The sequence below is a fragment of the Micromys minutus genome, assembly GCF_963924665.1.
Source record: "Micromys minutus genome assembly, chromosome: 6".
Taxonomy (NCBI): domain Eukaryota; kingdom Metazoa; phylum Chordata; class Mammalia; order Rodentia; family Muridae; genus Micromys; species Micromys minutus.
Window position 1 is genome coordinate 3,977,413 of NC_137975.1, and position 12,028 is coordinate 3,989,440.

The window sequence follows — 12,028 nt, forward strand, 5'->3', positions numbered from 1 at the left end:
CAGATTAAGGAAAACTCACTCTTGGGTAGGAAGAGTGATCAGCACTAGCAAAGGAAAGGACCTTGGACCTGGTCACCTTCCTGCCATCTGCTTACACACCCTCTAGGGGCAAAATGACTGCTGCCCGACCATCATGGGACCTGTGCTTGGGTCATGATGCTTGGGCCATGGGGACAGGAGGAGCAGAGGGGCAGAAAGAGGGCCAGCATCTAGATTCCTTGTCTCCTTTTGGCATGGTAAAGTTGGGGAAAGGTTGGCTGCGGTCCCGGGAACCCAGGTAGAGGACAAGGAAGGAAAGTCCCAGATGGCGGATTCTGTGACACTCAGTGCAGAACAGGGAACACATGTTAAAGGGAGACTCTCGTGGATGCTGAGTTGATTTCAAATATCCAGAAGTGTCACATATTGTGGTGAACATTAATTGTAAACCAGAGCTTTTGGAAAATACTGGGAAAGGGTTGAGTTGAGGCTCGAGGTCAACAAAACCTTCAGACGCTGGCTCTGCGTCTTGCAGCTGCTACAGCGGTGAAGCCCACGTCCAGGCGTCTGGTTTCTCCGAACTGTGCTTTCTCTCCAGCGACCACCCAGAAATTAAGTCTTTGTTTTTGGATCTGGAGCAATGTTCTAAATTACCATTAACGGTCCGTTCTCTCCCTCCCCCTCACTCTTTCTCTGGTCCTCCTCCCCTTCTTCATTTTCCCGAGCGTTCCACAGTCAGCGGAGCCTCCACCCAGACCCAAAACCCCAGAGATCTTCAGGTGAGTTAGATTTAGGTCTGCAGGCAGATTGGCCAACTCTGCGTCTGACTTGATGGGAGACAGGATGTGAAGGATGGTAGGCTTCTCCTGTTTCTAAGGTTAGAACCAAATGATATACTTTGGGATGGGAGTCTCACGCTGGGGTCACCACGGGGGTCCTAGTTGCAGCAACCTGGTGTCCCTGTGGGTGTGGCCACCCTAGAATGGGAGGTCACTGACGTGAATGAAGCCCAGGCCAGAGGTGAGAGGTCAGTTTGTACTGATTACTGGCCCCATAGAAGCTGTCTCCTTCCCGTATGAGCGCTGTCACTCACTGCTGACACACGAAAAGACTCAAGAAAAGGAAGTCTACTCAGTAAACAGAAGCAGAGTGGTCTAACCTCAGCTAAAAAATTCCTTCTAAGGAACAAAGCAAGCCTTTTTCCCCCTCCAACAAAGGAGTCAGAAAAAGTGTGTGAGTGTGTGAGTATGTGAGTGTGTGAGTGTGTGCGTGTGTGTGTGCGTGTGCGTGTGTGTGTGCGTGTGTGTGTGTGTGTAGAGGGGCTTGCTGTGTGGTTCCCAGATGAGGCTTGAAGGAGCTCAATCCCAAGTTCTCTAGGCTGAAGAGGTTACATTCCCCACAGCATCAGGCAAGGATGCTTCAATTGCTCCGCTGTGCCTTTCGTTGCCTGGCTCTCCTCTGGCTCTCTACCCCCTTCCCACAGACTGTCTGAGGTGGTCTCTCCCCTGGAATTCACTGACTTCCACCCTGGTTCTCCCCTGCCTGTACTTCCTGTCTACCGAAGGCAAGACCTGGGAACTAACTTCCTCCTTAGCAGGGAAAGGAGGTTAAGGATTGAGTCCAGCCTTGGCTACGTGGGGGTTTAGAGGTCAGCTAGAGCTAAGTAACCCACCTCCCTGTATGAAAAACAAGCAAAGAAACAGCTGCAAGAAGTTTTACATTGCTTTCCATTCTGAGCAGCGTGAGGTAATCCCAGCTGCTGGGATTCATCCGCCTCAGGGATATATCCTTGCTGTGGTCCGCCTGCTAGCCACTCAGTAGCCATCTGTCTACACAGGATGTCTGTCAGTCCAGGAGAGTACAAAAGGAAGGTTAAAGAAAGGGAGAGAGCGGGTTATAGGACACCTGTAACATGAACACAGGAAGAGGATGGGACGTGTGTGTGTGTGTGTGTGTGTGTGTGTGTGTGTGTGTAAAAGGTCTTCGGGGTGGGGTTTGAGAGAAAGAGAGGAAAAATCAACAAAATCATATTTTATTTGAAAAATACCATCATGAAACTTAATACTGGGTATGTTAGTTAAAGCAAAACGAAATAAAAACAAAAACAAAACAAAAAACAAAAAACAACAACAACAACAACAACAAAAAACATGGTCACGACACGCTCAGAGGGTGGAGGAGCTTGCCTGGTGACCTGAGCTGGGTCCTCAGACTCACTAACAGGTGGAGGGAGAGAAGTGACAGCACACAGTTGTCCCCTAACCTCTGCTCCTGCACTGCGGCACATACGCCCTCCAGACACAATAAATAAAGCTTTACAAACAGAAACGAAGAACGTCCAATTAAATAAAGAAAAGGCAGTGTCTTTTGGGAAGGATTGGCACAGTGCCATGAGGCTTGTCCAAATACCCTTTGTGTTCATTAACGATGGACCCAAAACTCGTGGTACTGAGAGCCGCAACTTGTTTATGTCAAAGCTATAAAGTTGTCTTTACGTTCAAGAGTGAAGGTTGACTTAATAGGGAAATGAGCAAGGTATGGGGCAGAGGAGGGAGGGCTGATGGAAGCCGGGGCCAGCCAGTCTCAAGAAACAGAGACAAAATAAAATGGCTGAGTAATGGGGGTAGGGGCAGGGGTGGTATACAATGTTTTATTCACTAAGTGCGAAGGGAAAGGAATGTATTCTGGGGGTGCACCACAGGCTACAAAGTTACAAGCACGTTATTCAGCTCTGAAGCAAGCATCACATTTGCGTGTGCAGACGCAGGAGAACTCAGGGCACACAGGATTCACCCATCTCTTGGGTTCTTGGCTCGCATCACGCTGGATGGACAAGAGGAACTCCTGTGTGGCTATGAAACACACGCAGGCAGCTTCTTGCCCAGTCTTCTCAGGGTCCGAGGCAGGAAGCTATGGAGTCAGACTGAGTGCCAAGCTAAGTCTCTGGCCTCCAGTTCTTCTCCAGTAGGGGGTGTGGTCCAAGCTGATTGACCAGCCCAGTCCTCTGCTACCCCTCAGGGCTCTGGAAGGTGAGGCACACCGTGTGTTGTTTGGCTTTGTGCCGGAGACGCCAGAAGAACTACAGGTCATGCCCGGCAACATCGTCTTTGTCTTGAAGAAGGGCAGTGACAATTGGGCCACAGTCATGTTCAATGGACAGGTACTCAGGGTGTCAGGGGGAGGTGCTAAGGGCACAGGGACAGTATCCACCGCACTATTTTGCAGAACTCCCAAGGGTGATCATCTGAGTGCTGTACCCTGGGCTGCAGGCTGTTCTGTATTTTGAGTACTGACGAGTCTTTGTTTTCCCTTCTGGATTGTGACGCTGCAGAAGGGGCTTGTCCCTTGCAACTACCTGGAACCGGTTGAGCTTCGGATTCACCCTCAGTCACAGCCCCAGGTACTGTTGGGCCAAAGCCTAGCTTGTTTCTCTTCTTCACACAACTCTCTAGAGGGAAGTGTGAAAGAGATGGCCTCCCTGCCACAGAGGAAAGACTCACTCGTCCTGGGCCACTTTAGCTGGTATCAGATGCCCAGAGCTGATAAGTCATAAAACCGAGGTGCTTTGAAGTTTCAAATGCCCTGCCAGTGGGAAATGGAATTTTCCCTTTCTCAATACACTCTGTAGCCGAGGCAGAAGTGTGTCTTGTCACTCGACATTGGTGGGTTTTCAAGGGCTTTGTTTGTGGGCTAATGCTTCTTACTGTTCTTACTGCTGCTGAGAATTAGTCTCCCTTTCTTTAGTCGTCTCCCTGGGTCATATCGGTCCACTTTTAGAAAGGCATTTGCATCCAGCTTCTTTCCAAGGAAGCCTTCTCACTTTTGTCTGACTTTTTCGTTTCCTCTTGTCACCTCCAGGAAGACACCTCCCTGGAATCTGATATTCCACCACCTCCTAACTCTAGTCCCCCAGGAAGACTCCAATCGTCACCAGGTTGGTGGCCCTGGGGAAGGAGCTCTCTCTCTCTCTCTCAGATGCTTTAGGAAAGCAGACAGATGTTTTCAGAGCCATCTAGGCAACTGGTTTCTTTGCCCAGCATGCCCCTTGCTTTTCCTAGCATGCCTCTTGTTTTACCCAGCATGCCCCATGCTTTACCCAACATACACCTTGCTTTATGACTACATTTTCCCAGAGTTCGGTCTTGCCCAAACTCCACTATCATCCATTGAAACCTGGTGGCAGTGCCCTGCTTAGAAATGAGTGCAGGTAAAGGGGCTGCCAGTGCCTATCATCAGAGCAGTCACTAGATGATCCTTTGTTAATTAATTACCTAAAGCAGTGGGAAGAGAAAGGCTAAAGCAAGTGCATTTTCTCAGCTCTTGTCAAACCACTGAGATGCTCATGTCTGCAGAGCGGACCCCTGGGGCTTGAGCAAAGGACCACTGAAGGTGTGGATGTGAGATCTTTCCAGAAGGATTTCTTGTAATCTGGGGTGGGAAAATGTCTATTTGCTCCTGGTGAGCTTAAGCAGATTGTCATGTAGATGACAGAGGTATCCTGTGTTGAGACCTCCTGATTATCAAAACTGCTTTGGTGGCCCTCTCCTGCATACTTATTTGGAAAGCTTCAAACCTACAGAAAAGTTGGAAGTGGGGTTCACTGAATACTACAACACTTTTCACCTAAATACAGCAGCTAAGGGCCAGCAAGGTACTTCCATAGTCAAAGACGTTTTCGAGAACCTACACAAAGCCGGCACTGGGCAATCGACATTGTCCTCAGGGCGTGTCAGGCAAGTGCGCTTGTACCAGGCACACAATAAGACAGGAATTTAAATGGAAACAACTATCAGTTACTTACATTTTACTTCATGCTCTTGCTTTGTTCTCTACCCCTACTCCCCCAGAGCCACTTAACTGTGTTAGAGATCAGTGGTTGAACCTACCTGGATATAAGTCCCTGTCAACAAGCATGGGCTCTTTCTAAGGGTGCACTTCTCATCCAGAACACCTGCCATTAATGGCTATTGCCCATTCCACATGTAAATGCCTCAGTGCCCCCCCCCCCCCCCCCCCCCCCCCCCCCCGTCCAGCATCCCTCATGGTTTTTTCTTCTCACCCTCTCTGGAGGTTCATGAAGGGACACAGTGGAGAGACTGGAGTACCAGGTTCCTAGGCCTTAGACTGATATTAGCAAAAGTTCCCAAGCGATTCAATAATCGGCCGTAAACAGCCTCAGACTTCTCTCTTATACACACTGATGTGTTAACACACTGTGCATTTTAGACCAAACACACAAAACAACAGGACCATGAAATAGCAATCATTCTGGTGCTTCTGCCTGGGGTCTGGGATCATCAAACGTCTGTCTTGGCTGCTCCTGGCTTAACTGGCCTTTGGGCTAGTGACCGTCGTTACCTGCCTGCAGCTGCCTGGAAGCAGACACCAGCTCCGCTCACATCCTGGTGCTCTCTGTGCTTCTCCAGACGCAGCCCAGACCTGGAGGGTAGGAAGGTGGGCATTGGCGGGTACCACTGTGAGTGTTCATTTACCATCTCCTTTTCCACTTAGGCCACAAGCAAAAAGAAGAACCCAAGGTTAGTTCTTCCTTCTGTTTCCAATTGAAGAAGCCGGGTGAGCATGGCTTGTCTGACGTGGCCTATCACTTAGATTATGGGACATCAATGAAAAGGGTTGAACCAGTTGACACTTGATACCCCATCTACAGGCCAGGGACCCCTACACACGTCATCCTATCCCCCTGAGCACATAGCTCAGTAGAGATTTCTGTCTCAGTGTGTTGGACTGGAGCCCTTTGAAGGCCTCTCGGGGACTCAGTAACCAGCTATTTATTTATTAATATACAGTTGTTTGTTTATTTTTACTTATTGAATTTATTATTAACTGGCAAAAAACAGTTGTTTGTTTATTAAACACCCCCCCCCCTTTTCCTGGGGTACTCCTTGTGCCTATATACAAAGTGGCGGAAGCTGTGGTGGTCCAGGATATTGCCAACAGCCTCAGCCACTAAAGTGTACTTTCTTCCTCCTCACCCAGGAAGTGAAGGTCAGCGTGCCCATGCCTTACATGCTCAAGGTGCATTACAAATACTCGGTGGTCATGGAGACTCAGCTTGGCCTCCCCTACAGCCAAGTTCGGAACATGGTGTCTAAGAAGCTGGAGCTCTTGCCGGAACACACTAAATTGAGGTAAACCCCACAAAGCTAGCACATGGGGGTGCAGGAGGCATGGAGGATGGGGAGGGGTGGGGATGGGTCTTGCCGATGTTCTCTGTGTTGATGCTTTCTGCCTTGGCTCTTACCCATCATCCCTACCAGCTACCAGCGTCGGGACAACACGGAGCTTCTGCTCCTGTCTGAAGAAAGCATGAAGGATGCTTGGAGCCAAGTGAGAAACTACTGCCTGACTCTTTGGTGTGAGCATACAGTGGTGAGTGGAGGGAGCTCGGCACCGAAGGCCATTTCCAACCTCTCCAGCATGTCACACGTTTGCTCAGTGATGGGGACACTGCGGCTCATCCAGTTGTAGCAGGGAGAGGGCTTCAGAGAGGTGGGGCCTAGAAGTGCACAGTGAGTCTCAAGCTGCCTCACTAGATTGACTTTAAAGTGAGATTCACAGGAGTTTTCTGTCAGTCCGTAAGTGGCTTTTAGACAGGACCTTCCCATTCCTTTTCCTTGTTCAACGGCATATGCTGTACGGGTAACCTCAATTTCCTCAGCCAGGGAACATTTGCCTAAAAAGGATTCTGCTCTAATTGTGAATGCTTTCACGTAAAATCTTGTCAGTTACTCCTGTTTCCTTCCACGAGGCCAGTCTATATCCACCTCTGTAAATGGATCTCCCCCATACTCCCGACGTAAGTCTTTTTAGAACACCATCCACTGCTGGTATTCTTTGCCACTATTGCCCATACAGGCTGTGACATTCTCATCCACTAATCAGGGAAAGCAAAGCAAATTACCATTTGCCTTGTGTGTCCACTTAGTGCAGCAACATCTACCAGATTCCAGTACTCCCATGTCCCCCGAACAGACCCGCTACAGAGGAAGTATTCAGTGGGCCAACTGTCATGATGGCACACCCCTCATTTCATTCTTTAGTTTCAATATAGGTGTGGAAACAGGTTCAGAGACGCTACCCTGCTCCTCGGGAACCCACAGCTAGTGTATGAAAGCCTAAACCTAGTAAACCTAGGAACCTAGGACTAGGCTATAGAGATGACTCAGCAGTTAATCGACTGGTTGCTCTTCCAGAAGACCCAGGTTCGAGTCCTGGCACCCACATGGCAGCACCACGCATGCACCTTGTGCACAGACATACATGCAAATAAGACACATAAAACAGAAAACGAAAACCAAACTAGGTCAAGCCAAATCAAACCAGTGCAGACTCAGTGGGGCTATTTCCACCTTACTGGACTACCTTAAAGAGGACGTACAGACATGGTAACACACACTGGTAATCTAACGTAAGAGGCTAAAGCAGGAATACGACTTCCAAGTAACCCTGAGCTACCCCAGACTCTGGCTGAAAATATTTTTAAAAGTCATCATGCTGAAGCTTTAGAGAGTAGCAGAATAATCAGCTCTCAGGAAAGCCGTCTTAGTAGGTTTGATGGATGCTTAGTGTCTGTGCTAGGGAAAGGCTGAGTTCAATGCCAAGCTTAGTTAAGGACAGCGGAACGACCAGCAGGAAAAGCCGTTTGCTGCCCACGCAGAAGAAGTGACCTGCCCAAGTTGTGCCTGATCTACACACACACACACACACACACACAAAAGCTAGCTGAATCTATATCATAGACCACCATTTACTTGGGGCTCAAATTATTTTCCAATCTGACAATGTCTACTCCATCCCGGGACTGTTGTAAGGCGTGTTATGTAAGGCCATTTAGGGTTCTGCACACACTTCGGTTCAGCATTCATACAATGGGTTAGGCCTATAAGGAAGTACCGAGCATCAGCTGCTTCGTTACTGGTTTTCAATATTTGCTGGCCACGAGTTAGCAAATTTAACAGGCCCCTTACCATTTCAGGGTGATCAAGGTTTTGTAGATGAAGCCAAGGAAAGGGAAAACTCTGATGCCAATAACCAGACAACAGGGCCTCAGCCTAAGGAGGGGACCCAGGTGGTAGCAGTCTTCAGTTATGAGGCAACCCAGCCAGAAGACCTGGAGTTTGTGGAAGGAGATGTAATCCTGGTACTATCACATGGTAAGCGCTACTCCAAGAACACAGAGCCAGCCTCATGCATGTATCAGCAAACCACAGTCAAGGGCGGACAAAGGAAAATGTCCACTCTTAGCCAATAGTTTCAACTATTAACAATTCCTTTTGTTAAGAGGAAGCAAAATTTACTAGACACAAAATGACAGCACACTGACTGTTCCAGAATGTAACTGGCTGGAATTATTCTGCGTCTGCTATAAGCCATCAAGTACTTCCTAGAGAGTGGGAGGCTCATTCTGCTGTAGAGGCAGCCAATTCAGTGACATACCTGATTATTAGGAACCCACGGATTATAGTGGCACGGCAGGAAGGGTTAACAGTGGTGGTGCTAGTAGCCATGTGAAAATCTGTGGCCTCACACCTCTAACTCCAGCACTATGGGAGCTGAGACAGGCAGCTTGGTGTCGATTTAGTGAGAATACATTTTAAAGGAACAACTGATAGAGTGGGGCACTCAACCTTTTCTGATCCTTGTGTGTGCAGAGGCTCATGCAACACATACACACGGGCACAACAAAACAGCAGCAGCAATCGAAGAACTCTTCGGTGATCCTTAGTTCATTATGTCTAAGCATCCTTTGAAGGGTTAAGTTTCCTGGCCCATCTTTCAGAATCTGGGTCATTTGCACTTTTTAGTTCCCAGAGGACACTGGTCCAATTACTATCAGGAAGCACTGCTGTGATTTAGGCGTGTCTTATTTACCTGGTTCATGAATGCTGAGCATCAGCAATGCAAAGTAGTGTGTAGCTGATTAGAATAGTAAATCCTACAGACTTGAGAGGTTTGAAGCCTACCTGGAGTATATAAAGACGTTTCCTTCCAAAGGAGATCGGAAAATCAGTAAGGACTGGGCTTAAGAATGCAGCACCCCTATGCGTGTGGTTGGTAGACACAGTATCCCGCTGGGGCGGAGCTCTATCAGGATTAACAATGAGAGACAATTCACATACACGGAGCTGGAAGAGTTCAACTGCTGTCAATCACAGATGCTTTGTTTCATTTATATTCTCTAAACTTTAATGTGTTTGTGACTTGCTGGGAATTTTCAGATGGACTTTGGCTAAGATATGGTCTGAGATTCTGCATTTCTGACATGTTCTTAAAACCCAGGCAAACTAGATGCATCTAACCCACACCCATCCATAAATAAGAATGAAGGTAGTCACATTCCCACACTATCAGATTTTGTTTTTAATTTTTAAAGACAGGGCCTCATTATGTAGCCCTGGCTGACCTGGAACTCAAGAAATCTGCTTGTTTCCTAAGTGTTGGGACTAAAGGTGTGTACCACTATGCCCTGCCCAACTACAGAACTTCTGAGGTCCCCAACTTCTAAATGGCTCTGTGGTCTAGATAATATAATGAACTTATGTGGTCCAATTCGACAATTAAACTCTGTATATCCCTGTCCTTAGTAAAAGCAGAGACAATAGCTGTAACTGAGTCTCTGTGAGGCCTGAGTATGTATTTAGTAAGTACCCGTAGTATTTTACTGAAGGCCTATTATGCTTATTTTTACAAATGTACTAGATCCATCTCTAGCTCCAATTCTTAAGGCATTGATGAATCGTACTCGGGCTCTCACTGACATGCTTTCACGTTACCCAAATGAATTCCAGCAAAGCTCGGGAAGACCTTTGGTAAAGTTGCTTCTTACAGAAAGCTGCGACGCGAGGATCCATGCTGTCTTGCTTATTGCATATTATGGTAATTCATCCTACACTATCACATCTACACCACAACCCCGTTAAGATGTTAAATGCTATTTTCACTTTAACCTCAAATTACCTTCCAGTTATTGTTACCACAAATGGTAACGGGGGTGACCAACAGGGTCTGCGGCCCACTCGTGATGGTACAGTCCCTCCTATTTTTAGTAACTGGTATATCTTTTGCCTATCAGTGAATGAAGAATGGCTGGAAGGGGAGTGTAAAGGGAAAGTTGGCATTTTCCCTAAAGCTTTTATTGAAGGATGTGCAGCTAAGAATTTGGAAGGCACTCGCAGAGAAGTCTAGGATGCTCTACAGTCTACGAAGCTGAAGAAAGTTTTTTTTTTCCCTCCAAGATTTACCTGTCTCTGTTGTGTGCTATAGAGCACACCAGTTTGGAAATGTAGACTGACTTATTAACGTTTCCCGATTAAAACCGAACCTGCCACATGGTAATGTAAAGACTCTGAAGACTTTCTTACAGGTGAAGGGGGAGACAAATTTTCTGGAAGGGAAATGAAGGTTTTTTTTGGGGGGTGGGTGCTGGCTTTGTGAATATACTTAAAGTTCCCAGAGCTGCTTACCAATGGGTGCACCCTTCTGCTATGAAAATAGACACCTAGTGTCTAAGCCCAATAGCTGAGTGAGAAAACATCCTTCCTTTATTAATAGCTTAGGTTCCAGAGCTTGAAGCATTTACACGTAATCCTGAAGGCACACACAGACCACTTTATGCCTTCTCAGATGGACGTTTATTATTTAGAGTTCAATAGTAAAGATAACCCACTAACACTGCTCCACATAACTAAGTCGGAACAATGAAAAAAAGTGAAGAAGGCAGCTCCTGAGACATTCTAGGGCTTTACAAGTGTTATTAAAGACTAACCCACATGACAGGACCCATGTCATTTTAGTGAACCTTCAGGTTAACTGGGGACAAGGACCCGTGAGCACCTGAGCTTGGGACCTCACTCCACTGTCCCTCCTTGCAGCACACGTATGGTTTTGCTTTTTCAAGTGTGTAAAGGTGCAAGTGAAAAGTAGATGGGACAGTGATTCTTAAATGGAATAAAAATCTAGGTGAGAAGCAGTGTGAGCCCTGGTCCTCAGTTTTCTTAAAGTCACCTTTGGACAAACAGGAAGAGAAACCACCCAAGGATAGCAGCCATCACTGGTGGCTTTAATCAGATTCAGTGAATTTTATAGGCCAGAAGATAAACCATCTATGAGTTGCCTCCCCATGAGCTAAAAAATGAACTGTTCTAGCCTTTATAGAAGTCCTCACGTCAGCCGTGTTTAGCATTTCTACAAGAAGTCACTGCATGCTAAGAAAAGCAAAATTCATCCCCAAGTCTATCCAGTTGTGACCTTTGCTTCTTCCTGATGAGCAGTTGAATTTTCACTGTTGTACCCTTTAAGGTAGAATAAATACTCTACACACAGATCTGGTTGGAGAGAACACGGTTTAATTAAAGGCAAAGCTGATTTCAGCAGCTGCAGACCTTGCACAGACAGACATGGGGAAAAAAAAACCCAACCCCAAATCAAATCAAATCAAATCAAATCAAAACACGAAAGTTTATTACACAAAACCAGTTGATGAAGATTTTCCTCCCCTTCATTACCCCACAGTGAGGATGGCAAGGTGAGGAACCCTGCCGAGAGTCATAAACATTCCAAACACCAAATTCTCATGCAGACTGGGGCTATAGATGGGAAGTGGGTACTACCGGGAGGGAGCTGGTAAACCTGTTGGCAGATCTAAGGTGCAAGAATCAGAGACATTTCCAACATCGGAATGTTGCAGCTGTCTGAATGCAGAGCTTACATACACAAACTGGGTGAAGGTAGCAGGGAAGGGACAGGAAGAGGACAAGGATGGACACAGGGAGGGACCGGAGCAGCACAGACAATTTCTTTTGCCATTGAGTGAAGGGTTTCACTTTCAGACCTTTCAAAAACAAAACAAAACCAATTAAAAAAAAAAATCGAAATACCATGTCAAACTAAAAGCGCACAGAGTAAGCCTGGGGCTTTGAGCACTCTTTCTGAGGAGCAATGAGCAATACCTCACCCCGTCTCGTTGTGGGGCTGCCCAGACCCCAGTGACACCTGGGGCTCCCGGATGTGCTTTGCTCTACAGCTGTCT

The 12,028-nt window shown here is 47.1% G+C and overlaps 1 protein-coding gene across 3 annotated transcripts in view; it reads left to right on the top strand.

The window, feature by feature from the left end:
• Nucleotides 1-10,329, top strand: part of NCF2 (neutrophil cytosolic factor 2) — a 28,288-nt gene extending 17,959 nt beyond the window's left edge. Inside the window, exons 7-15 of one of the 3 annotated variants that reach the window (XM_080918409.1) lie at nucleotides 715-758; nucleotides 2,998-3,139; nucleotides 3,311-3,379; nucleotides 3,838-3,913; nucleotides 5,491-5,516; nucleotides 5,977-6,128; nucleotides 6,258-6,369; nucleotides 7,976-8,153; nucleotides 9,700-10,329. In XM_080918409.1, coding sequence (XP_080774535.1) covers nucleotides 715-758; nucleotides 2,998-3,139; nucleotides 3,311-3,379; nucleotides 3,838-3,913; nucleotides 5,491-5,516; nucleotides 5,977-6,128; nucleotides 6,258-6,369; nucleotides 7,976-8,153; nucleotides 9,700-9,920 — 1,020 coding nt within the window. In that variant the 3' untranslated portion in view covers nucleotides 9,921-10,329. The remainder of the gene's footprint in view (nucleotides 1-714; nucleotides 759-2,997; nucleotides 3,140-3,310; nucleotides 3,380-3,837; nucleotides 3,914-5,490; nucleotides 5,517-5,976; nucleotides 6,129-6,257; nucleotides 6,370-7,975; nucleotides 8,154-9,699) is intronic. The other 2 variants (XM_080918410.1, XM_080918411.1) reach the window with 2 other exon arrangements.
• Nucleotides 10,330-12,028: the final 1,699 nt, after the last annotated feature.